At 40.5% G+C, this 25,659-nt stretch overlaps 1 protein-coding gene across 6 annotated transcripts in view; it reads right to left on the bottom strand.

Annotated features, from left to right (window-relative positions):
* Window positions 1-9,113: 9,113 nt before the first annotated feature.
* The window catches only part of elavl4 (ELAV like neuron-specific RNA binding protein 4), a 240,210-nt gene continuing 223,664 nt past the window's right edge, over window positions 9,114-25,659 (bottom strand). For 5 of the 6 annotated variants that reach the window (XM_039767256.1, XM_039767257.1, XM_039767259.1 and 2 more), the window contains one exon: window positions 9,114-11,702. In XM_039767256.1, the coding sequence (XP_039623190.1) occupies window positions 11,375-11,702 (328 nt within the window). In that variant the 3' untranslated portion in view covers window positions 9,114-11,374. Of the gene's footprint in view, window positions 11,735-25,659 lie in introns of all 6 variants that reach the window. The other variant, XM_039767262.1, reaches the window with a different exon arrangement.

Raw genomic sequence — 25,659 nt, 5'->3', positions numbered from 1 at the left:
GTGGGTTTGTGCCGTGACCTGATGGACTCCCTCCTGGTCCCAGATTTGCTACTGTATAGACAGGCAGAAGGAAATGTCAGTGGCTTCTTGAAGTGGAGCCCCCTTGGGAGATCAGAGCTGCACATGACAGATGGACTCCCCCTCTGAAAGTGTGTGCTTTGTCAAGCCTGACTGCTACGACGTCTGCCTGCCCACTTGTTATGATGTTACCCCCTTCATACCGTTCAAGTGGAATAGCCCCTCACACATCAGTACTTCTTTAGAAATACAAATATTTATAAAGCGCACCTTTTGGCTTTCGATGAAACGTGGAGGGGCAGATGGGTGGGATGAAGCCTTGGCCATCTCATTTCAGCAGCATGACTGCTGCCCTTTAATCTGCTTTTAGGAGAACTTCATCCCGTTTGTGTTTTTAAATTGCGTCCACTTCAATAAAAATCACCGAACCTTAAAAAAAGTACGTGGTATCTTCTGGAGCTTGTTGTCTAATTTATGTCCGTGTCGTATCCTACTAAAGGAATTCCATCTCCACCATGCAATATACGTATACTAATAACTTCTGAAGGACACGCAGATAAGCCATCAGCATTAAAACGCGCATTAAAACACTCATTTTCTTCCTCTGCTTTTGAAAATGCATTACGTTTGTAACTAGTGGCTCCTCTGAGACTTTCCTAAGGTGGGCTTTGCCGAGTGGGTGCAGGAATCAACCCACTTTAGTGTAATCCAGACAGTGGATTAAAAAAAAAACACAAGACAATATGGAAAGTCGCAGCCTTTCTGGAGAGCGGCACTCGTGTCATGAATAATGCATGAGACGCGATCCGCTGCCATTTATTCTAATTTGCACCAATGGCAACACTCCCCTCTTATCTCTGTAATGAGACTGCCGAACCTTTGCATGCTTCGAGGAGAATGCTAAATGCCCCTGCAGAATCTGCGCCGAGGTTTTATTGGCCCCCCCCACCATCCCATAAATCTTTTCCATCAACGAGACCCCCCTAAAGAAGAAAAAAAAAAACACGAAAAGGGCGCCTTGAGACAAATTAAATGGAAGTGAATGTCCAACATGCGGCATCGAAGGAGAATGGGCCCGAAAGCAGCTTGTTGGTGGCTAGCGAGTGGACCTCGGGACGTGGGGATGATCCACTGAAAGGGGACATCAACACATTATGCAAGTATTCTTGTGTGTGGTGCAAGGTGCTATATACAGTGTAGCCACTGTCCTCAAATACTCTGCAGGGAATTCTTACATGCTTTGTAATAATACCTGCAATGTAAGGCGCTATATATAATATATATGCCCAGCAACTCTCCCTGTGAAATGCTTTACAGTGTATCTTTTTGCGTTGTGCAAAGTCCCGTACATTATCAATTGGCAGAGGTGTGCAGAAATACAATGTCACCCAAGTGTCCTGTTTAATCATTACGTGCTGGTCAAGGCGCTATATATAGCCCAGCTATTCTTCTTACAAATACTTTGCAGTACATTTTTTTGTGCTGTGCAGGGCACTATATATGATTAATTAGCAGAGCTATGCAGCAGTTCAGTGCCACCTCAGGCTGTCATTTGTAATGATATCTGCTGTGCAAGGTGCTATAGATTTCCCAGCCACTCTCCTTGTTAAATAGTTTGCAGTTTATTTTTGCATGCTGCACAGGGTGCTATACATAATTAACAGCTGTGCAGCAGTTCAATGTCCCCCAACGCTGGGGGTCCCCTTTGTAATAATAATAATACATGTTATGCAAGGCGCTATATATGGCACAGCCACTCTCTTTCAAATATATTACTGTGCATTTTATATGGTGCTATTTATAATTTATTAACAAAGTTGTGCAGCAGGTAAATGCCCCATTAGGTGAGTCCTTTCTAATAATAAGTGCTGTGCAGGGCGCTATATATGGCCCAGCCACTCTTTGTGAAATTCTTAACCATGCATTTAGGTGTGCTCTGCAGGGGGCTATATATGATTAATTAACAACTGTGCAACAGTTCAGTGCCGGTGTGGAAGAAATGATGAATACAGACACCCCCTGGAATGGCACTGGAATGCCCTGATTTAGGCAATAAAACACAAGCAGGAGAAGGCGTCAATAGTTATTCTTTATCTAAATCTCCGAAGAGGCAAAAAGCATCAATATCAGTGTTTTTGCAAAAAAACAAAGTGTCCTCTGTGCTATATTTATACAATCCATTGATTAACTCATTATTCTTTAAAAGAAATTAATTGCAAATTCAGAAAACATTTAACATGATTGGTTACACCTAGTTGCTAACAGCACATGGCAGATGTTGATACCTTAAATGACTACAACTTGATTGATAGTCCTGTTTGTTTAGGATGTACATGACTTTTTGAATGTAAATTTTTCATTCTTATTTTTATTTTAGGAGATGTGTGAACTTCGCCACATACATCTTGTTTTTCAAAAAGCAAAGAGCAATGACCTCATTAATTTTATGATCCAGCCTTGGTACAAAAAACAGGAAACTTAGTACTATAGAAGAATGGTTATGCCATAAATATAACATTTTTTTTCTTTTAAGGGGTCATATAAAATTACAAGAAATACTTTTATCATAGTGAATAAGAAAATGACAGCATCAAATTTTAAGCATGAGCTCAGAAGTATACGAGACTCCAACACATGCCAGGTGCACTTTGGACCAGGGTTCAAATTCAACTCTTACACCCCCCAACCCCAGGGGTGTCAGTTATAATAATACCAACTGTGCAAGGTGCGATGTAAGACCCAGCCACTCTCCTTGTGAAATTCTTAGCAGTGCATTTTAGTGTGTTGTGCAAGGCGCTATATATAATTAACTGAGAGAGTCCTGCGGCAGCTCATTGCCCCCCAGCCCCCTGGTGAGTCCTCTGTGCCCTCTGCTCCTCATGTCTCCTTGTGGCATATGTTACCTGTCAGAGGTCTTGCAGGACGTGTGCCCATTGAAATCCCTGAAGTGACAAGTCCTGCCAGTTAAGCCCCCAGTTCTTGAGACTCTGAAGTGGAGAAAAGAAGATCAGTGAGTGCCACACGACACAGAGCAGATTTCTGCTTTGTGAAGAAAAGAGTAGGGTGATATTTCTTTTAAATTTTTATTTAATTGCTGAGCTTTTAGAATAAAGAAAACTGAAGTGGCAAAGGCTGCAAATCCAACTGCTCTCTGCACTGGCAATGGAGGACACTTGTTTGTCTCCATGAAATGAATTACACCAAGCTTGGCTGTGCCCACCCACTGCTCTTAAAACTAAACTTGTGTGTGAGGGATGGCATGGAGATGAACTCGAGTCGCAAGCTTTTCAGTCCGCACCACTGCAGCCAACATCGGTACTTGCTTCGGGAGGCCATCAGCACTAAAAGAGCAGTGGTGGGAAAAAATGAACAGCAGCCAAGACATTCCAGGGCTGGGCGAGTGTGCAGGGGCCACTAAAAGTGCCATTGAGATGACTGAGACAATCATTTAAAAATGTTACCAACTTCAATGTCCTGTCGTTTGTTTCACTAAAAGACTAACATGAAGTGAAAGGCTTGCACTTCATAACCGTCTTACTGGGGGTCTGTTATTTTTGCCCACTTTTTCAATGTATAAAGCATTGTGTAAAAATATGAAGAATTTGTAATAATGCCCGTATCTGTCCGAGGGTCTTCAATGATGTTATGGGTTTTTACTTGTATGGTAGATTTCACTTTTGAAAGTTCATTATTCGCTTAAACTCTAAAAAGTTTATTTTTGCTGCTGTCTCCATTGTCTTGTGACCTTGTTCTTTGCATTTGTGATGTCCTAGAAATATGCGCCGGCTTCAGTATGGTTTACCCATGGGGGGGACACATGGCATCTGGGTTCTTATTTTCAAGTAGCGTTAGGTTTGATTTTTAAATGAGAGTTAACCTCACTCTAACCTTCACTCAAATTTAGAAAATGTAGACAAGAACGTGTCTTTCAGCTCAACAAGCTGGCCAATTCCATCCACCTAATTTCCTTAAAGTAATGTCAAGTTGAGATCTGAAGACCCCTAAAGTCCTACCATCTACCGTACACCATGTGTCAGCGGTCATGCTCACCAATTTCTGGTTGCTTTGCTGTGGACTTCTGTTCCACGTCTTGTCATTTTGGTTCCTGGTTGTGTGGTTTATTTTTTGATCTCCAGGTTTTGCCCGTTTTAACTCTTGATGATGTCACCTGGTCGTTTTCGTTTCCTCGGACGCTTTACACATTTCATAATATTTAGTTTTAGTTTTCAAAATCCAGCAGCACCATCTTGTTGTTTTTTTTTTTTTTCTTTCCTCTTTAGTAGGTGGCATCGTTCTAGATAATGGCTGCTATGACACCCTATGGCTAGAAGGCGTGGCTTTGGAAGTCGTGTGTGATGATGTCAGATGTGATTATGTAGAGTTGTTGCATTAAGTGTGCAGTCCAGATATGTGGATTCAAGCCAACAGTCCCATAGTGGAGGTTAGTGTTGGTTTTGAGGTGTAAGAAATGGGAATTACTAATTTAGAATGATAGTAGAATTACTGAATTTATTATACAATTTAAAGTGTGTGTCAGTCTTGGTCTTTATGGCCTAAATAGAAGCAAATGGGGTGTAAGAAGGAGACTCCTTTGAGATATGAATTTATTTAATGATTTATGTTATTAGTTTGAAGCTTGGGAAAGATTTAAGAGAAGTGTGGTGAATGTGCTGCAGCGTCACTGTCGGTCCTGATCTGCCGTCTACCGACGGCTTTGTGTGCTTGACTGACGACACTTCCTTCTTATGGCCCCCTTTTTTGTTTTTCATTTTTTTTGAACATGACTGTTTTCTCTCTAATAGTTTTGAAGCGTATTGAAGGTTATTAAAATAATTTGACACCATTTTCAGTGCATCACCATTTTACAGGTTTTAATTGTAGCGTTACCAGGTTAACAAACCCGTGAGATTATGGCATTGACGCTCAAGAGAATAAATTAAAAAGGACGATGATACACAAGTCAACGAACAGAAAGGAATCAAAAGGTAACTAAACACAACCAAACATTTGTAGTCAAGTCATGGGGTTGAACAGAAATTCATTATTCGGGTAATCCAAATACACAGCACAGCAGTTCAACGGTTCACTGGTTAAACCTTTTCTACTGTTTTTGGGATAACCTTTTATAACCTTTGCCTAATTAACGTCACAAACGAGCATTCCCTCGTGGGAGGGATTACCATGGTAAAGGTTGATACATTTGGCTTAAAATGGCAGTGCTCATAGAAAAAACAAATGGCGTTGCCATAAAATACAAATAAATTCTAAACCTTGAGAATGTTCGATATATGAATCTCTGAGTCTCTAAACCCTGGAAATGATGCAGAAATTGGCAGTACTTCCGCCAGAAAATGCAGAATAAAATGTTTTAAGTTTCCAAATCATAACAATGATCACACATTTCAGTGTTTCTTTATTATTGAGATTCTATTTCTGAAGTGTATTTTGAGTTTTGATTAACTTTGGAGTTTGATTTTTGCATTGTTTACCTGATATGTGACGGACGTGTGACGTGATGACGATTATCTTGGTAATGATGTCAAGGCAACAATTTCAGTATTTTGTTATCCTTTGATAGGTTGGTAATCTCTGTGAAATCTTTAGTATTTATCTTCATTCTAAGTAGTGCCAGGCCTGGTTACAACTCTACTGTTGTTTTTAATTCTCGGTTCTCATCCTATCCTTCTGTTTCTCACTCTCCAAGTTTAGAACCCTCCCGCCTATCCTGACTTCAGGTACTCTCGTATATCTTCATAGAACCGTAGACGCTCAGTGCGTGATGGAATGAAAAATCAGCACTGACGCCTTGTCTCGGTCTGAGATTGCGGATAAGCCCTAACAACTAACAATAAAGCTTTCTCTGTGTTTTCTTATTTCCATTCAGTCTCCTCATTTTTTTGAGTGTTTTGTTTTGGGTGTTGTGAAGGATCGGTCTGATGCTGTACTTTTGACTACGACTTGTTTCATGGTCTTTCTCATTATATAGGCTGTCTCTTCATCGAGGCAGTGAAGAAACTGAAGGTGCAGTGGAAGTGACGGTGGACTACTTCGGGGTGCTGCTAGTGAGGGAATGTGAAATGCGTGTCTGTGATCATTCTGTACTCCCATAAATAACTTCTACAGAGTAACTGTGGAGCTGTAAGAGACTGACTACTTTCATGGGTTTGGCAAGAGTCGTGTCATTTAGAAAGACTTTCCGTTTTTAAATTTGAATTTGGTGTATGTTTGCTTTGACCCTTTTGCTTTGTCTTGTGGTTGTCATTGTCATCCTCCCCTCTTCGTCTTTTCTTTTTTTTGTCCCAGATTATAACCTGTAGCCTGATTTAGCGGTAATGAAGCACCCCGGAGTGTGAGCGAGCAGAAAAAAAGGGAACAGCACAACTCTCAACACCTCATTTTATTGTCCCAACATTCAAAAGTACAAATAATTCAAACACAACAGTTTTATGAAAAAACATTTACAGCAAGTTTTTTTTCTTTTCTTTTTTTTCTGAATTTAGTTTCCAGCTTCAGAAATTATCTAAACTAGCAAGGATAACATGAAGTCATTCATCGTAATTAGATAATCATAAGAGTAACTCAAGTCGGACAGATTGGCCTGGTCCAGTGAAAGGTTTTTTTTTTTTTTTCCTCTTTTCTTTTATCTCAGATATTAAACAAACACATTTCTGAAGTAAATGAAAATGACAATAGTCCACTCCACCGGTCACTTCCATCTCACACTCCCGCTTTGTTTTGTGTGGCGCGGCAGAACGGCTCTGCCGGCATTTTGAACACGTCGCTGATGTGTGGCCGCAGTCCTATACTTAAAAACGCCGCTCCTCCCTCCAGGCGCATGCATGCAAGTGGAGGCAATCCAAAGACGTCCCTCATGAGGTAATTCATCGCGCCAGCATCTCGCTGGAAGTGAACCCTTTTTTATTTTATTTTACTTTATTTTTTCAATTTTTCTGGGCATTGCTGGAAATGTAATGAGGCACCCATTAATATAAGTAAACAAATAAATAGAACAAAATGTGGGGCAAAGCAGTCCGAAAAAGTTAAGCCACTAGAGTGAGTAACTGCGCGGAAAGACTGAAATCGACATGTTGAGAAGAGCTGAGCGGAGAGACGAAGACGAGCTATCATTGGGGTGACGTTCCAGAGATCGCAGTAAGTGCACACGGTCCGAAATTGTGGATTCAAGCCAAAGATTCTAAAGTGTGTGTTAGTTTTGGTAAACAGAAACAAATAGACACAAATGTTGGGGCTTCACATCCATCTTATGCTGCATATCTGGGCCCAGGCCCCAGGGGCAGCATACTAAGCAAAGATGTTCCACCTCCTCCAGTGGGATAGTGAGGTATTCCAAGGCTTCCCAAGAGATAGAATCTCTCCATTGTGTCCTGGGTCTGCCCCAGGGTGGCATCCTCATCAGATGCCCGAATCACCTCAACTGGTTCCCTTTGTTGTAGAGGAGCAGTGGCTCGACATTGGTCTCCTCCTTGAATGTCTGTGCTCCTCACCCTCTCTCTAAGGCTGAGCCCAGGCACCCTGCAAAGGAAGCTCATTTCTGCCACTTGTATCTACAATCTTGTTCTTTCAGTCAATGCCCACTGCTCATCACCACGGGCCAGGGTAGGACCATAGATCGGGCAGTGTATACAGCGAGAGCTTGGCTTTTCAGGTTTAGGCTTCACCACGCCTGACTGGTTACGGTGTCCACTGCTCTGATCTGCCAGCTGATCTCCCGCTCCCTCCCTTCCTCTCTCACTTGTGAATGAGATCCCGAGAAACTTCTACTCCTCCACCAGCGGCAGCACCTCATCCCCAACCACAGGCAAAGGCCAGGGCCTTGGTGGCTACTGAAACCAACTTAAGGGACACGGAATTCCAGATTTTTACTGAATTTAGGACTCCATATATTCCATATTTTTAAAATTCTTTCTATTACTTTGAACCTTAGACATCATCATCAGTCACTATCTGTCGTCTACATAAGGCGTTGTCTGCTCCTCCAGGAGACTCCATGTTGAGTGACGGCACTTTCTTGTTTTGATCTTTGTTTTCATTTCATTTTACTTGGGTACACATTTTTTCCCCTGTAATTTCTCCTCTCTGTGGGGTTTTTGAATCACATAGAAACTCTCATTTTACAAATGAGACCTTAGAATGTGGGGCTTCAGTTAGGAGATCGCCTCCTTTTAATTCTTAATTTAACATTATGGCAGCATTTACTGCACACACATTAGAGTTGTGTAACAGTGTTGGTGAGCAGAAGTAAACAAGACATAAGAATTTGGGTGCTCCAGACGGGAGACAGAACTATAATAGAATGATTTAATTTATTACAAACTTCTAAAGCATGTGTTATTCTTGGTATTTATGGTGTAAACACAACCAAAGGAGACCGATTTTATAATTCTAATTATGATATAATTATTTACCTTGAGCCTTTTCGAGAAGTGGGTGAGTAAAGCAGTAATCACCACCTCAGAGGTCAAGCATTGCAACACGACGTGACTCTAACATACTTCTCAGAATAAAGTGTCATTATTGAGTTAAAATGATCGTTTTAACCCAAATAAAATGATTGTTTAACCATATGGTGACATTACGGTAACAATTTGTGGGTACTGAACTGCTTATCAGTAATGACAGCTATGGCAGTAATTATAATATTGTTGAGCATCATTAATAGTGTGGCTACAATTCAAAGGCTTGTACTCTATATACATACACACACCAGAAGGGGGAGCTGTGGAGGCAGAGGAGTAAAGGCAAGAATCCGAGACGGCGATGCGGCTCATGGCCTCCAGTCGCTGCTTTGACCGAATTCTGGCTGTGAAATCAAAATAAAGATACACGCTGATGCAGCGTCTAATGCTTGACGGACTGCGACGACACGTCATCGGGTTCGCTTCGTTTTTGTTTATTAATTTGTTTAATTTTTCAAATGGAATAAAAATAGAATTTTGTTGACATGGACCTTATTGATCAGATATCTTGACACCCCCCACCCCAACCCCCCAATGTCGGTAGTGTGGAACGGAAGGTGTGGACTGGAGTTAAAACTACACAAACTCAGCACAGGTTATATTGAACCAGAACAACTGTTAACATTCTATTAAGACTAAAATTTATTGAAAAAGATTTAAAGGTTTTCCTTAACAAGACAAGAAAAAAGCAATAGCAAATTCAACTATCAACTAGGTTATGCATAGCGAGTAACTGTTTCTAGTAATCAGGGAAGAGCATCACCAACCCTCTCGATTTGATTTCTTTATTCTTTAAATATTTGAGTCTTTTGTTATATTGGTACAAAGCACATACGTACTAAAAGGTTTCAGTGCACTGGACTAAAGGGAGAGCCTCCCCCTCCCCCCAAGTCGTTTTGTTCCCTTTAGCTCATAAACATCCCCCCCATACCAGAATCACGCAAAAAACACCAACAACGTAAAAATACGGAAGTGAATAAATAAATATACAAAGAAATAAATACAAATAAATAAATAAATAAATAAGGTAATTAATTGAGAAATAAATAAACAAGATTCTAAGCTTTGTTCGGTCTTCTTTTGCGGCAGTTCAGAAAAAATTTTTGAAACCCAAAAAAATTTTCACAAGCAACGTGACGACAAGTAAACAGGTTTTCTTCACGAGTTTTCTAAGTAACTTAATCACTTTTTAAAGTTGTCATATGAAAAGACAAGCTAAAACAGAAAACCATTGACAATTTATTTAAATATAGAATAAAAAAATTAGACTATATATATTTATATATATATATTTATATCTTTTTTTTTTTTTAATTACACAACAAATAAGAGACACAGCTGCACTTTGTCTAATAGCTTTTTTTTTTCTTCTTCTTTTCTGAGGAAACAAATACCGTGACTAACGAAACTAGCTAATTATTTGAATTCTGACCAAATGCATCACAATCAGCGCTTTTTAAAAAAAAAAAAAAAACTAAAACTCAGCAAGCCAAAGAAAACTCGTTAAGGGATACTAACAGACCCATTCGGACATCGCCGCTTGACGGGGGGCAACGCCGGTGGGCAGCAAGGCAAAACAGGAACTGAAAACAGCAGCTCAATAGAATGCATACATCGAAATATCTTTAAACAACACATAGAACAACAAACTCGCATATTTAAGATATGTAAATCATATTAGATAGCACCTACCGCTGATAACTAAGGAAGTTCGTTTAGTTTAATGAATCAAAACGCAAAAAGAAAAAAAACAACTAAAAATTGAAATTTAGATATTTCTTATTACTGATGTCCCATATACTGATGACGGAAAGAAAATCAGCTGACAACGCATTTCCTTGCTTTAGGGTTCTGGACTCCGGGGAACTGCTTGGCATAGGAAGCCCCCTCTCCCTTTTCCCACTATTATTATTAGTATATTTTTTTTCTCTTTTTTTTTTAAATTATATGCTATGAAAAATTACTAAGATCACTTTTTCCTGGATTAGTTTTCACTTGATAAAACCTTCCGTCTACAAAACAAACGACAATCCGATTTTCCAAAAACACGCAACCTTGATCCTAAAAAGTACCACTGCAGAATGAACAACACAAGTTGGCATTTTTTTTCCCCTAAATTAGCCAGTCAAAATATTTTTTCTTTTTTTTTTCAAATCCAGAATCTTGTAAAAATTCTTCAATAGTTATTTTCTTATTTATAAAAATAGATTTATTTTATTCTTTTATTTATTCATCTATTTTCGAAACCCATTTTCAAGCAAAGAGATTTTCTCTTTGGCAACAGTGTTTTTAAAATCGTCACAATGTCATCAGGAACTTGAACCCAAGCCCACCCTTCTTTTCGTCCCCAACCCCACTAGAGAGGAAAGACACGTAATTCATTAGTAGTAATAGTAATAATTAAAAAAAAAAAAAAAATATCCCCACTAAAGAAAACGTTATCCCTTCTACGTAGAAATGGGTAATATCACGAAATCAGACCAAATGAAAAAACGGGCGATAGAATGAAGGGTTAACTTTAAAAAGAGCCTCCCTTTAGCGCTCCTTCAAAAAAGGTGGAAATCTAAAGACAGCCGGTCAGGGTTGGAAAATCCCCACAAAGTCGAGAACGAAACACAAACCTCAGGAAAGAACATTCATGTCATTGAAACTGGGGGGAATGGTTTGCTACGGAGTACAGAAGGAAATGAAAAGCAAACACAAACAAACAAACAAAAGGAAAAAAAAAAAACAACCAAAAGAAGAAAACTCCTGTTTCATCACAGGGCATCCAAATTCTTGTTTGTTTTTGTAATACTTAGGCAACAGTGGCTTATAGGTCCAAAGTAAGAATATAAGCCATTCCAGTTCTTTTTTTTTTTCCAGCTTGGATTTGCTGTTCAGGATTTGTGGGTCTTATTGGTTTTGAAGGAGACTTGGAGGACTCTGTCGCCGAGACGGTAGCCATTCAGACTGGCGATGGCCATGGCTGCCTCGTCGTAGTTCGTCATGGTAACGAAGCCGAAGCCTTTGCACTTATTGGTGTTGAAATCTCTGATGACCTTGACATTATTCACTGCGCCGAAGGGCCCAAACAGCTGCCAGAGCACACTCTCGTCCGAATCTGGTGACAGGTTATACACGAAGATGCACCAGCCGGTCCCAGTGTGTCCTGGGATGTTCATGCCCACAAGACTGGTCATGCTGTCGATTGTGATGGGAGAGAACCTGCAAAGAGACAACAGGGAGAAAGGGCATGGCTACGTTATTGTTAACTTAAAGCAAACAGACAAAATCCTGGGGAGGTCTCAAAAAAATCAAATTACAAGGTCATCAAAAAAGATCTCTCGGATTTCATAGGGATCTCTCTTCACACACTGAGGATGACTCTGCAGAATGTGAAAAAATGTCATTTTATACCTTAATGGGTCTTGACGCGAGTGCTGTTTGGAGCTCTGTGACTTGTAGCTCAGGGAGATTCTCTCTTGTCAAAGGTACAAGCCACTCATTTTATCAGCATTTAAAAACTGAAAAAACGACCCACACCACAAAGCATCTCGGTATGAAGATCTGTACCGTGGTGAGACACCAGCGGTCAGCCACAAACCTGCAGTGTCTGAAGAGCCCCTCATTGCTCACACAGTGTGCCGGACATTGAAGGCATGTGATCGGCAAACCGAGATGCTTTGAGGTGTGTTAAGTCCACAGCAATTCACTTGGTGACCAGGGTGGGATTTGTGCTGTGAATGGGTTTGTGGGGATTTGGAGAGTAGTGGTGACGTTGGGCTGACAGAAAGAGAGCTCGGCTGATGTTAACATGAAGAGCTCTGCTTGCAGTGTTCAAAGACGGCTGAATAAAGAAATTCTCCTACTAGCTCGGCATTGCAAGAAAACTGCGGCAGACATTCCGGGTGCGTGACTGACTACCAGCAGTTCACCACTCTGCACATCTTTGAACTGTGATGCTTTGTGGTGGGAGTGCACAGCAATTGACTCTACATGCGAGATCGTTGTCTTTTCCATTCCGTAGACTTTAGAAACCTCTGAGCACACTGACTGGTCTTGCTGCAGCCATTTTGTCACATTGCCTGTCCAGAAGGCAATTTAAAATGTGCCCAATTCCAAACTGTAATGAGTGATTGATTTTAGGGTACACACAGAAGATATCAAAAATGGGACAAGAAAAACTTGGACTGATTCAAATTCCACGTATGCCTCAAATTTACTGATAATTACTGACTAAAGGAAGTCAGTACCAGAGCCAGAACATGATCTCTATACACACATTTGTGTCAAAAGTCAATAACCGGATGAGCCAAGAAAACTGATTGCCAAAACTGTTAACCACGAGAATCGTTATCAAAGGGTACAAACAGAGATCAAAAATAAAGTCAAAGTAATCACACGTAATTGCTATGTTTGTATCCAAATCTCAGATAGGTAGAGATACTCATGGTGACCTTTAGAGTGTTGGACATGATGGTGTAAAGAGTCGCTAATTCCTATAGGATTATGGGAAATTGTCATAGCAACCGAGAATGCTAACCTCTCAAAATAACAATACAAAATGGTGTTGAACGTTATGGTAGAAAGGTTAACTTTTAAATAGCAAGACAGAATTCCTTGGCTTGAGAAAACCCCAAAACAAAATGGTTTCGATTTTTACATAAAAGTAAAAACCCAGGAAGGACTAAAGAGGATTGCAAATCATAAGGCAAAGCACTGAAATTCTAGAGATCTTTTCAGATGATCCTTTAATGTTAAACTGTGAAATAAAAATCACCCCTTTATAGAGTTTTACAACACAAAGTTTATAAGCGATGACTGTTAAACATTACTGTCCACATGCAGAAAGAATTAAAAACAGGGCAGATAACAAAGTCGGGATGAACCTGAAATTCCACCTCGGGACGGCTGACTGTAGCCTTGGCTCCAAGCGGACAGCAGACCACATGAAGTGTGAATGTCATTAGGGGTCTGTGCGTTGAAGTGAGTGCCCACATTTCACCGTCATTTTAAATTTTACCTTTCGAAACGGCCCAAGTCTGATTTAATTGATATTGCGCACCGTAATAATAATAAGAGACACGGTGAATAAAAAAAAAAGTATATCCAAGTCTCCACACAGAACCTTCTGGGCCGAGCTCAACAAGCTCTCCCATCCTATTGTCACCCTATGAGACTTCATCTCACGCATTTACTTTTTTTTTTTACAACATTAGAACAATCTGCACAAGAACAGACCATTCATACCAGCAAAAGCTCACCAGTCCCCAAAATAACACTAATTTGAGGGTCCCAAAAGCCCTACTGCCAGTTAGTTACTTGGTCACTTATTCCATGTGTCTGGGGTTCTCTATGCTATGTGTGAAATTTGCCCTTAACAAGCTGCCAACTGTGTTCCTGTGTTCTGTACCGCATGTGTGTGGCGCACAAGTATGTTGGAGGCCTGGAGTGTCATGGCTGACTCTTCTTCCTTTTCCTACCCCAGAATGTAGCAGGTGCCCAGAGTTGACCAGTGACCTCGCTTCCATGGTGCCTGGCTATCAAGTCCTGTCACGTCTGGTCCCAATCAAATAGAAGAACAGAAGCACCCAGGAGTCGGCGTTGGTTTTGGACACGCAATTGCCACAGCCACATTAGCCCACAAGAGTGAAAACTTAAACATCTATTCTGAAGTCCCTTTGTTGGTTTCCTTGAATTTGTTTAGCATTCATTGCTGCTCTGTTGTTCTCTGAGGAAACCTCAACACTTTCTACTGTCCTGTCATATTCTCTTTTCACATCTTGTTGAAGGAGTAGCTGGCATCCACTGTACTAATTACCTTCATAATTTTAAACACTTCAAGCAAGTGCCCTCTTAATGTCCATTTAGTTACACTGAACAGGTTCAGTTCCTTGAGTCTCTCCTTATAGCTCAGACCTCACTGTCCTCAATCAGCCATGTTGTGTCACATCGCTCTGCTCTTTCTCTTTTTTTGTAATATGGAAGCCAAACCTGCACACAGCACTCCAGCAGCTCCTGAGGTGGTAGCAGCCTTGTTGTCCTGTGAGGTCGTGAAGCTTCAAACATGACAAGTCTAGATGAGAGTACACCTTCAGTCCCATCTCCTCATCCAAGTTCATGGCCTTTGCCTTTGCTAAAACCCTTTTTTCCTAACAATCTTTCTGGTTTAGGTCTTCTGCTCTCATTTCCTGACTTTGATTTTTGTCTCCAATGTTGTCTTGGTTGTTACAATTTTAAACTTCTGGTACTCAAATCATTTTTTTTTCCCCATCTCTTTTCTCCTGGTTTCTCTTAAATTTGTGTACTAAAAAGAGCAGTGGTCTCAGCCCTGACCCCTGCTGGACCCACCTGTAATGACACCATTTTGAAAAAGTTCCCTTCACAATGACCCTGAGCCAGCTAATTTAGTACCCACCTACACACTGCACCTTGACTCTTAGTGTTAAGATATTACAGATGATAGTTCATGAAAACGTTTATAAGATGTTTGGTATCTTTGTCATAGTGGCACGTCTACACAATACATGAGAGGAAGTGCTTGCAAGTCAGACAATCAAAAGGCCGAGAACCAAATAAAGATTTAATATAGTGATTTGTAAACTTTACGTACTTTGGGCATGGCTCCCAAACAGCTGGATACCAGCAAGCAGCATGTATATGGACTTATTGGATACCCTTGTACACACGCACCATGTCAATGTTTGCTGATATGGACAGAGAATGGGGCTAGTGGTGTTCAGCTCGAACCCTAACACATTTTTTAAAAGTCTACAGCATCAGGAAGAACAAAGATTAGAGGACTCGCACTGTGAGATGGCTGAGCTACCACCTGAACACGGCCATGCGTTGGGTGCTTTGGTCTGTGACAGCTGCTAAACATCCAGGTGGCACACTTGATTGTCGTACTAATTTTGCTTTCCCTCCACTTTTGGCATATCCAGTATGCTGTATTCATCTCTGAGGTGAAACTGTCCTTTTGGAGGTTCAAATGCAGGGTAAGCCATTGTACAGCCAGTTTTCAGGTTAAGGGCACTGCTCGGGGGGGCCAACAGAGTAGGATCCCTTCTAGCAGCAACAGGATTTGACATTGAGTAATGCTAAAGATTATAATCTATATGAATAAAATCAAAATACTCTGTCTTGTACATTTTTGGCTTAGTCTGATGTCGTTTATCTAATTCATTTTAACCCTCAGATCACATATTGTCTGTCTGAATGCCAGTCATACAGTAACTGCAGAAAATTAGCATGTAGGTCGACATTGGTCCAATTTAAAAATATCAGCTATGTGCCATTTCAAAAAAAGGCCCCACTTGTAATGGGGGGGGTGCGCAAACCAAAAAAGTTTATTATTTCAAAATGGCCGAGATGATCTTAACATTTTGCATGTATTATAAAGCTGAACCAATGTAAAATATAGGCTATATGGCCTAAAATAGTTTAAACAGTAAGGGGGGCTTATAACTTTTTACCAGGCTAAAAAATGCATTGTGGTGAAATGTTAGTTCATGAAATTCTGTGCGCACATTAGTGTTGATACAACTGAAAAGCGAGTATCTTGAGTCTCTCAAAAGTACCTTTGAGGAACGTCATTGTAACGGGGGCGAAATCTAAAACCACCCCAAAATGGTTCAGCTGAATGTAACGAGTGATTTGACTTCCAGCTGTTTCTCACAAAGGCAGCCATATGTGGCTTGTTCTGGGGTTAGCAGCAGTAAGGAACCTCTTTATGTGCACCCAACAAAAAGTATCGTCTCTTTAAAGAGGAATGTGCTGTCCATCACACCACCATTAAAACTCTTTATACTTAAAGAGTCCTGCAATGAGGAAGCACAAGACAAGGATTTAAGAATAGGAGGAAGTTACAACAGAACAAAATAATTTTTTTGCAGAGAGGGAAAAAGAAACCCCTTATGAAGACGGTGAGTATGCTAATAATTTCAGGAATGGCCACATGAGAGCAGAGGAACTGATAGTGTCAGGCATGAGTGCTTAGGGGACATTTTCAGGGTGCTGAATTGAAATGTAATACCACTCTAATACTCAAGATGGTGTTGTAGGTAATGCCCACTCCTCCTTTGCCCTTAGACAGGAGAACATCTTACTCAAAAAAACTGATGGCACTTCTGCCTCTCTCCCTGAAGTGCCACCCCATCTGTCACAGCCAATACAGACAATCCAGCAGTGACAAGTCATCGTGCCATATTGGACTGCCAACTGTGTATAACGAAGATGGTGCATGGAAGCATTGACTGAAGAAGTCACTTTTCTTTTCTCTATTTTTGTTTCATTTGACCTGGTCAACCATGCAATTACATGGGGTTCACCATAAGCTGCCCATTCCTGTTAATAATAATACAATTTATTTATATAGCACCTTTCTTATTCTCTTATATAAAAATAGCTACCAGAGAGGAAGTGTATATGACAGCTGGGTCCCCCAGAACGCAGAGAGGTACTATAATGCCGCACATGATCTCACTGTAGGAGACAGGGTCTTGATGGTGGGAGGCTGGACTCCAGGCCAATGAAGTTCTGCAGCATTGTGATTGCATATGCATGAGGTTGATTAGCTTGCTCCATTATCGATGTTTCTGGGTGATGGTTGAGATGCATCCCTGTACACACATTTACTAGGTAATTGTGGTTTATAAATGGTAAATTGAGTAAAAATGTGTATATGGCAAGTTTTATTTTATTTTTGGTATATGCCTATTTTTGTACTCTAATCTATACAAAGTTTTATATATGAGGCCCCTGCTGTTTAGAAAATATAGCGGGTAACCCCTCCAAAACAAAGGGGTGTCGAGTCCCATTAGCACTCAAAGCTGAGTGAAGTTGGCCTGCAAGTGCACTGTGGCTGCAGGCTGTGTTAGCAGTGGTCACCACTCTTCACACAGTGTCCCTCTGACCCTGCAAGGCAGTTATAAGATGGCAGTCTGGTGCTACATAACCGTGAATTATGGGTGGTCTTGGGTTGGGGACAAAGGATTTTGTTTTTGGCTAATCATTTGACTCACAGCAAGATTATGAACTTAATTCATTGTTACTCCAAAGCTACCCTGTCTGCCCTCCCTCCTGGCATAATTAAGTTCTTAAAAAAACAAAAAAACGAACATATTGTGGGGTAAACTCGGGCTCTTTTAACAAAAAATAAAAAAAAAAAAATCAGAAGAGACCAGAAACAAATCATGAGGGGCAGAGCCGGCAGTGCTGTGTTGTGGCAGGCAGAGCTACAAATGTAAACTGCCGACACGTCACCACTGCTCTCTTAGAAATGTTCTTAACTACTGCCCAAATTGTGCTTCATTCAAGAAAAAGATGAGAAAAAAAGCAAAACCTTGAAACGTAGCAGCCAATTCAGGTTTATAGGACCCCTTTTGCAATGTGTAGTAAATGGGGGCTTTGTGCTTTCGTTCATCACACAAATGGATGAAACCGCACGCACACATGCATGGTGTGTTACACCATCTTAGTAAAACACTCCGACGACCTTCTCAGAGTCTTCATGTGAGAGACTGCAGTGGCATCTTGAATTTTTTTCAATTGCCAAAATGATATTAAAAAGAACAAATCGGTTTGATATTTGCTGCCATTGTGCACTTCTGCATCCCCCCGAAGCCGACTGGGTGGCAGCTGTCCGCTTTCTTAAAGATTCCGCCAGAATCCATGCACGAGTTATGACTAAAGTAAGCACAGTGGAGCTGAATGAGCTTTGGCGGCGTGCTGGGACCAATCCCGCTGAAATGAACAGCAAATGTCTAATTAACTTATCTTGGCTTTCTCTGTAGTAGCTAACATTTTTTGTGTCTTATTGTAACCAAATTAAAGTCGTAAAACTAATTGTATGGGGGTGAAAGAAATTTGTGTTCTTCAGTTTGTTAAATAAGGTTTGTAATATTTCATTTGTGTGAATATTTGTATTATAGGATTATTTAGATAAGATGCAGCTTTTAAGTGAATCAACTGGAAAAGCTAACATCATTTTTGATGGTGTGTATTTAAACAGGAGTTTAGCAGGGAAGGCAACACATGAAAATGACTCATGGGATTTTTTTTGAGAGAATACTGCGATGCATACAAATAAATCGAAGAATACAAAGAAATATGCAAATACAAAAGCAAATGCTCAAAAACGTTATTTTAAGAGATTATATACTTAAGGTCTGATAAACTAACCAGTGTGTGTATGCTTGTAAGAAGATACATTGGTGTTAACAAGTTATATTTAGCTGAATGTAGCTTCACTGACAAGTAACAAGACTATTGGAAATCATCTGTTGTTCGATTTTTAGCTGATATAATTCTTATATGGTCAGCCTCGAATGCAGTCTATAAAGTAAAGAATTTTAAGTGCATCGTTCGGAGACATCACAACTGACATAGAGACAGACAGACAGACATCACAAGAGGACAAGAAGTGAGAACAAACATCACGTCTGGCCCAAGAAGTCAAAGACAGTGGCAGCCAAAGCCAATTAGCCACCTGACACAAAGCTTGCTGTGTGACTCTGACTAATATCTAACTGTTCAGATATTCATCAAGAAAAGGTGTTGTGCTTGTTCAGGTTCAGCCCTTTCACTATGTTCTGTGATCCCAGCTGGAGCAACTCCTGGCCTTTATTAGGGCATTTTGTGTACAAATCCTTTCAGGGTAGCCAGTCTCTGTTATGAACCATTCTTAAAAAAACAGATGGAACCAATGGATTGCTTGGCCTTTGAAACTCTGAAAATGATCAAAACAATTTAATAATAGCTCATTACATTTATATAGCACTCCTCTCACTACTCAAAGCACTTTACAAAGAGATTTGGGAGCCACATTGACCACCACCACTGTGCACCTTCCACTTGGATAAGGTGATGGTGGTAGGCTCACCACACTTCACTTTAATTTAGTAACACGTTAAGTATAATATGCACTCGGTAAAAGTAAAGAAAAAAGTGTGAAAATCTTGGGATGCCAGCTACAAACTGCAAATTAGCCACTGCCTGTGACGTAAATCAGAAACAGCGTTAGTGTCAACTCTTCATAAAATTCAAGGGTTTTATTTTGTTAAATTTGGTTAACTTGCCATTAATCAGAAAAATCTATCGGACATTGCACTGTGACCAAAAAAAAATATTATATAGTTTATGAAATGATTTGTAACGTCTAATTTCTGTGAATATTAGAATTACCATTGGGTTATTTACAAGAGATGCAGCATTAAAGTGAATAAAACTGAACAAGACTGGATTGTACAGCTCATAAGGGAAAACTAGAAGTGTGTTTTAATTGTGAGTGTTTAAGCAGGACGTTTTTGGACAGAAGGTTAGCAGAAGAGCACGGTGACACAGTCGGCAACTTCTGAAGGGTAAATTTTGCACAAACATTAAGACGTTTTTCTTTACACAGAAAACCACAGACACATGGAATGAGTGACCAAGGATTGTGGTGGACAGGAGGACTTTAGGGACCTTCAGAACTCGACTTGAGGTTAGTTTGTGGGACTGGTGTACTTTCTTGTACTGTTCTAAACAGTAAACACGCGATGATGTCAAGGATAACAATGTGTGTGTTTTTATATTTCAAGAGAGGGCATATTGGGAAGCAACCAAATAAACTGAAGAATACTGGGAGATCTAAATCTGGACGGGTTAAGCTTTCAGGACAAAGTGTCTGTAACGTCACTTGCCACACAATGTCTGCCATTTTTACCATGGATTTGCACGGGGTGGGACACATCTGGAAATATTTACAAGATGGTCCTGCTTTCTGTGGTTTCGCAAAGCACAGCACCTGCACACGCTGTAGCTTACATGACTGTTGCTGCCCTCCATAAGCACTAAAATTCTGAGGAAAATGCCATATTCACACGAAAATGATGGAATTTTACTGACATGTTAATTCCCAGGGGACTAGTTTAACCTGGGGCTATTTTTTCCCCCAGACTTTTTACTGATGGTAACAGGCTCCGTAATCTTTACTGAGATGTAAATGTGTAGTCCGTAAAGACTTCCTGACATGACTGATACAGACAGGACTAAAATTACCGAGGTATCCTATTAATAAATACTTTACCTCCCCTCCTGGTGTAAAACTACTGTAATATCCTATTCGGATGAGCTTTCAGGGCATATATTACATTTGTAAAGTCACTATTACTACATAATGTTGGTCATTTGTACCCATGGATTCACATGGGATAGAATAATAATAATAATAACCTTTATTTTATAGCACATTTTCATACAAATGTAGATCAAAGTGCCTGGTGTCACACCTGCATGCTTGGCAAATAACTTCAGGGCTTATTGACTTGTAATTCCACCCCAAGCCAGGGCTTGGTGCTGTCTTGTACCATTTCTCCTGTACTTCCCTCTGTAGATGTGGTGAGCAACATTTCAAGGGTATATGACATCACTTCCAGTCCTGGGGCTCCTGGACCCACCCCTTCCGCCTTCATAACCGGCACCACTGCCATCTTTCTCCAGTCTAATGGAGAGAGGACTTGTGGCTTTGAAGACATTATGCAGAAAACACTTTAAGTTGTGCTTATTACTTTGTCGTTTAATATACGGGGTTTGCCTGAGGGGTTCCCAACCCTTTATCATTTACACTGGAAATATTACAGAGCTAGACGTGCCTTCTACAGTTATACAATGTCCTCACCTCGAACCAGCTGCACACAGTATAGCTATATGACTAATAATCCTTTAGCAGGTGTGCATAACTGCTTGGTTCTGGAAGACATATTTAAAAAGTTGTGTGAGAAATGCCCTTCTGTGAAGAAGTGTTTTGGACACCAGAAAAAATGTCGAGAATGTATTAAATACCCTGAAACGCAAGTACAGAGACTGCATTAATCACAACAAAGTGCCCAGAACTCTTTTTTCCATTTTTACAGGAATGTTACTGACCTGTCGAATTGCATGGGACCAGCTTAACTTGAGTTGATTTTTTTTATGGACTGTTAAAAGAAGGCAGGAGGCTAAATAATCTTTAATTGTGAACGCACAGTGCGTAAAAAGTTACTGACATGAGTAATGTGGATGGGACTTAAATTAGAGAGGTCCTCTGGTAATAGTTACTTTACCTCACCTTCTGGTGTAAAACTAATCCCATCTGAAACAGGCTTAGGATAGCATAAACATTAGTAGATCGATAAACTAACCAGTGTGTACTGTATGTGCATATAAGAGAATATGAAATAGAAGCTTGGGACCTTTACAACAATCTAGATGAGAACAGGCTACATGTCCTCTTAATTCCACCAAGATAATATCAAGTCGAGTTTTGAAGGTCCATAAATTCTTACTATCTACTACACTACTTGGTCACTGATTCTGTGGTTCTCTGTGGGGGGGTGGGGAGGGTATGGGGGGTTGGAGAAACCTTACTGACACTTGTGTAAAATTTACCCTTAAGTTCCCAATGGTGTCCCCGTGTTCTTGCTGAACTCATTTTAAAATAACCGTCTCGATCTGCTGGACTAATTTTCTTCATAAACACTTCAGTCAGATGTCCTCTTAATCTTTGCAGAAACTCAGCTCTTTAATTCCTTCCTCAGCACTCATCCTTTGTAGCCCTGGATCAGCTGAGTCACTCTACTCTGAATCTTTTCTAGCACTGGTGTGTCTTTATGAAGACCAAAACAGCACACATTACTCCAGATGAGACCTCACCAGTGTGTTATAAAGCTTCAGCAGAACCTCCTTGGACTTGTACTCCACACATCAGTGATAAACACAGACACAGTGTTCTTCTGACTACGAGTTTGTTTTTTTTTTTTTCGGCTTTTTTTTCGTATCTCTCTGTCTTCTCTGTAACGACTCTTGTTTTGTTTACTGACCTGCTTTCATTTCCTCATTTTGCTAGTTTGGCTCTGCCATAACACTGCTTTTGCTAAATCGTGGACCTTCAGCCACCAAGGCACTCCATAAATGTGAGGATTTGGAAGCATTTTCAGGGACCTCACATGGATACTTCTTGAACATCTTTGTCTGGTTAGACACTTGCAAAAGCGTCCTAACTGGAAAATGACGGTGCAATGCCTTGAGCTTTAAAAGTACATCCCAGCTGGATTTAGAAGATAAAAGACTTCAACAGCTGAAATGCAAACCAAACTATTTGACACCATCAGAATCGCCCAGGTTGAGCGTTTCTTCTGTTTTAACTTCTAATATTTGATATGCCTGATCTTCTGATCCAAGAAGTTTACACTGTCGTCAAGTCAAATTGCTGCTCCCTCAGTGGAACTGCCTTCTTGTTTACAGACATTAGCTATCACTGTACGGTTGGATGTTCTGTAGAATGATGAGCTGACCTTCGTCTTGAGGTTCTATGAGATTCTAACCCAGGTCCTTAGTGTTAAGAGATTCAGTGATATAACATGCTGTGCTCGTTCAGGGTAAATCCTTTCAGAGGTAGCAAACCAAGAGCTGACAGTGGTCCTGGCCTTTTAATAGGGGTATCCAGTGCAGTCCTTTCAGGGTGGTCTGTCCCTGGCCTTTGCTGTAGGAGAAACAGAGCAAGTCCGGTCTCAACCACTGTGAAAGTATTCCAATTCAGTCTGTTCAGGGGTAGTAAACTGGGAGCAACACTGGCCCAGCAGCATGCAGCCTGCCCTTTTTAAAGATTCCAGGGTTATGTATACACAAGTGAACATGCGACGCCAGGTTAGTAGGCTCAGGAACGTCATTTAGGCATAGCTCTGATGAACCTGTCCACCATTTAAAAAGAAGCTTTGGAGCTTTTCAAGGACACTTTCATGATAAAACGGCCTGTCTTTGGTCACCTGCTACTCAGAGCCTCTCCAGATGATAAACTGGCGTCAAACACGTGAGATTCTGGGTCAACTTCAGGGCTCTTCCAATGGTCGTCTGGTGGTGCTGCATCTCACCACCTCTACTCTACTACCCTCAGAAGATCAGAAGGACTGACAGCCGAAGGACCTCTGATGTCACATCCGGTTACCATCCCCTTCTTGACCCGCCCCTTCTGCTTGCTCAGACTGATTACCAGCACCACTGCCATCTGTTGGCAGTCCACAGAAGACTCCAGTCTGAAAAGAAACTCTGCTTGAACTGAGAGTTTGTTTTTTTTTTCTTTTTTTTTTCCCCAATCAATTATACGGGGTCAACTGTGGTACCCCCAACTCTTTCTTTACTCTTACACCGGTTATTGAAATGGCCCTTGATTTGCCAATCTAATTTAACAATAAGTACGAACTGTGAGATTGCACTTACACGTAGAACCTGGCGTGAATGACATAATCGCACGTCTCCAGAAGCGAGATCTTCTCGGCTCTGAACCTCTTGGCTTTCATCCGAACTGCCAGGGTGACATTTTTGTTTTTCTTCTTCTTCTTGTGATTCAAGTTTACACAAAGATTCAAATGTATGATTTGTGCAATTTTGGCAGGATGTGCTGGCATACAAGGTTATTTACTGCCGTTAGGAACCGTGCTTGTTTTAAGTTGAGATTTACAGATGGTTGCCTCATATAATTTTACATGTTTTCTAATAATGAATATGAATTGCATTTTTTTAAATCAAAACAGAGCTGGAGTGCCAATCTGAGATAATATCCGCCGCAATGAAAGGCACTGGGCAAATTGCGCTTCGGTTGCTTTTCATTGAGGGGCACTTGCCCGTACGTCTCTCTCTGTGTGTGTGTGTGTGTATTCTTAAGAGAAATTGAAGAAACTGATGGGATTCAAGACTTGAAAATCCAATTCTCTAGTGGAGGAACATTTTTTTTTTTTTTAGGGCTTTCATGCACAGGCGACTTCACTTAATTGCAATGTGCTTAAAAGAAATTTCCACTTAAATAAAATGTATATCTTGTTAGCGCTTCATTTCCTGTACTTTCACACTGGAATCACTTTGTATTATTGAAGCACATGCAAATGAAATTTTCACTTTATGTCAACCACCTCTAAAGGAGTGGTGAGCAGGCAGTAATGGAAGTGCTTCTGCTCCTCTGGTATCCTCAATTTAAAGACGCAATTGCTGAGAGGAAAAGTTGTGACCGCCTAAGCATCCTGCAGCAAGTCAATGACATCCTGACGAGTCACTCGGCTCAAGGTGGCACAATGTGGCACAATGGACAATTAAAATGCTTTGAGTGTTATTTGGCACATTTCATTCTGCAGGACTTTTCTTTACCAGAATCTTCATCACTGATAACGTGTCTAAATAAAAGAGCAAGGATCTCATTAGTAGAAGAAAGCCACCTTTTACCTTGTCAGTTTAACACTTTTTGGTATGGAAAGAATGAATAGAAAACCCTGGGCGTAAAATTTGATGCGGCTGACCGATCTTTAGATATCATGTATGGCGGCCTTGCACGTCTTTCATTTACCTGGCTTTGTATGCTGTGAGACATAGCAGTTTGTGCAACTCCGTCATACAGCTGTGATTTTTTTTTTTTTAATGCGGTTTTAATAACAGCCAAGAAGCTCCCTAAGCTACAAATTCATAAATGGCTTAAAACGTGAGGGCAGAAGCCTGGCTGACTGACTGGCACTTTGTGCCCCTAGCACTGTCACCGAGCCACTAATATCTGAAGCTGGTTTATGATTTTAAATTTTTTATGTGCTTTACGGCTTTCCTCATCTTAAATTTATTGTTTCAATCTTAATCTAATTTTAGCACATACAGCCTTTAGCATATTTTTTTTGTTATCATTATATATTTATTTCATTGTTACTTCCAAGTAAATGCAAGGCTTCTTTGATTTCATTTTGGGTTTTTTTGTTAGTAAGGAACAAAAGAATTGGCTCCCCCAATAAGGGATGTTAAATTTCAGTGTCATTTATTTACATGAGGTTAGAAATGCAAGTAAGGTTGACTGGCAGATAATCGAGAATCTGTAGAATTATCACAGAGGGGCTTGGACAGCAGACAGGCCTGTCTTTTGTGGACGATGAAATTTAATGTCAGTAAATGTAAAGAATTACACGTGTGGGGTCTGAATACGTAATAGGAGGTCTAAAGATTATAAATCCACCTTATGAGAAAGATTCAGGAATTGTAGGTTGACGCTACAAACTGACAGATAGTGTTCAGAGGCCATTAAGAAGTCAAACAGAATGTCCGGTTATATAGTGCCTTGATATGTGCAGTACAAAGCCAAGGAGGTTCTGCTCAAGCTCTATGACACACTGGTAAGGCCTCATCTGGAGTCCTGTGT

The sequence above is a fragment of the Polypterus senegalus genome, chromosome 10 (assembly GCF_016835505.1).
Source record: "Polypterus senegalus isolate Bchr_013 chromosome 10, ASM1683550v1, whole genome shotgun sequence".
NCBI classification, from domain to species: domain Eukaryota; kingdom Metazoa; phylum Chordata; class Cladistia; order Polypteriformes; family Polypteridae; genus Polypterus; species Polypterus senegalus.
This window is presented reverse-complemented; position numbering and strand designations above follow the sequence as displayed.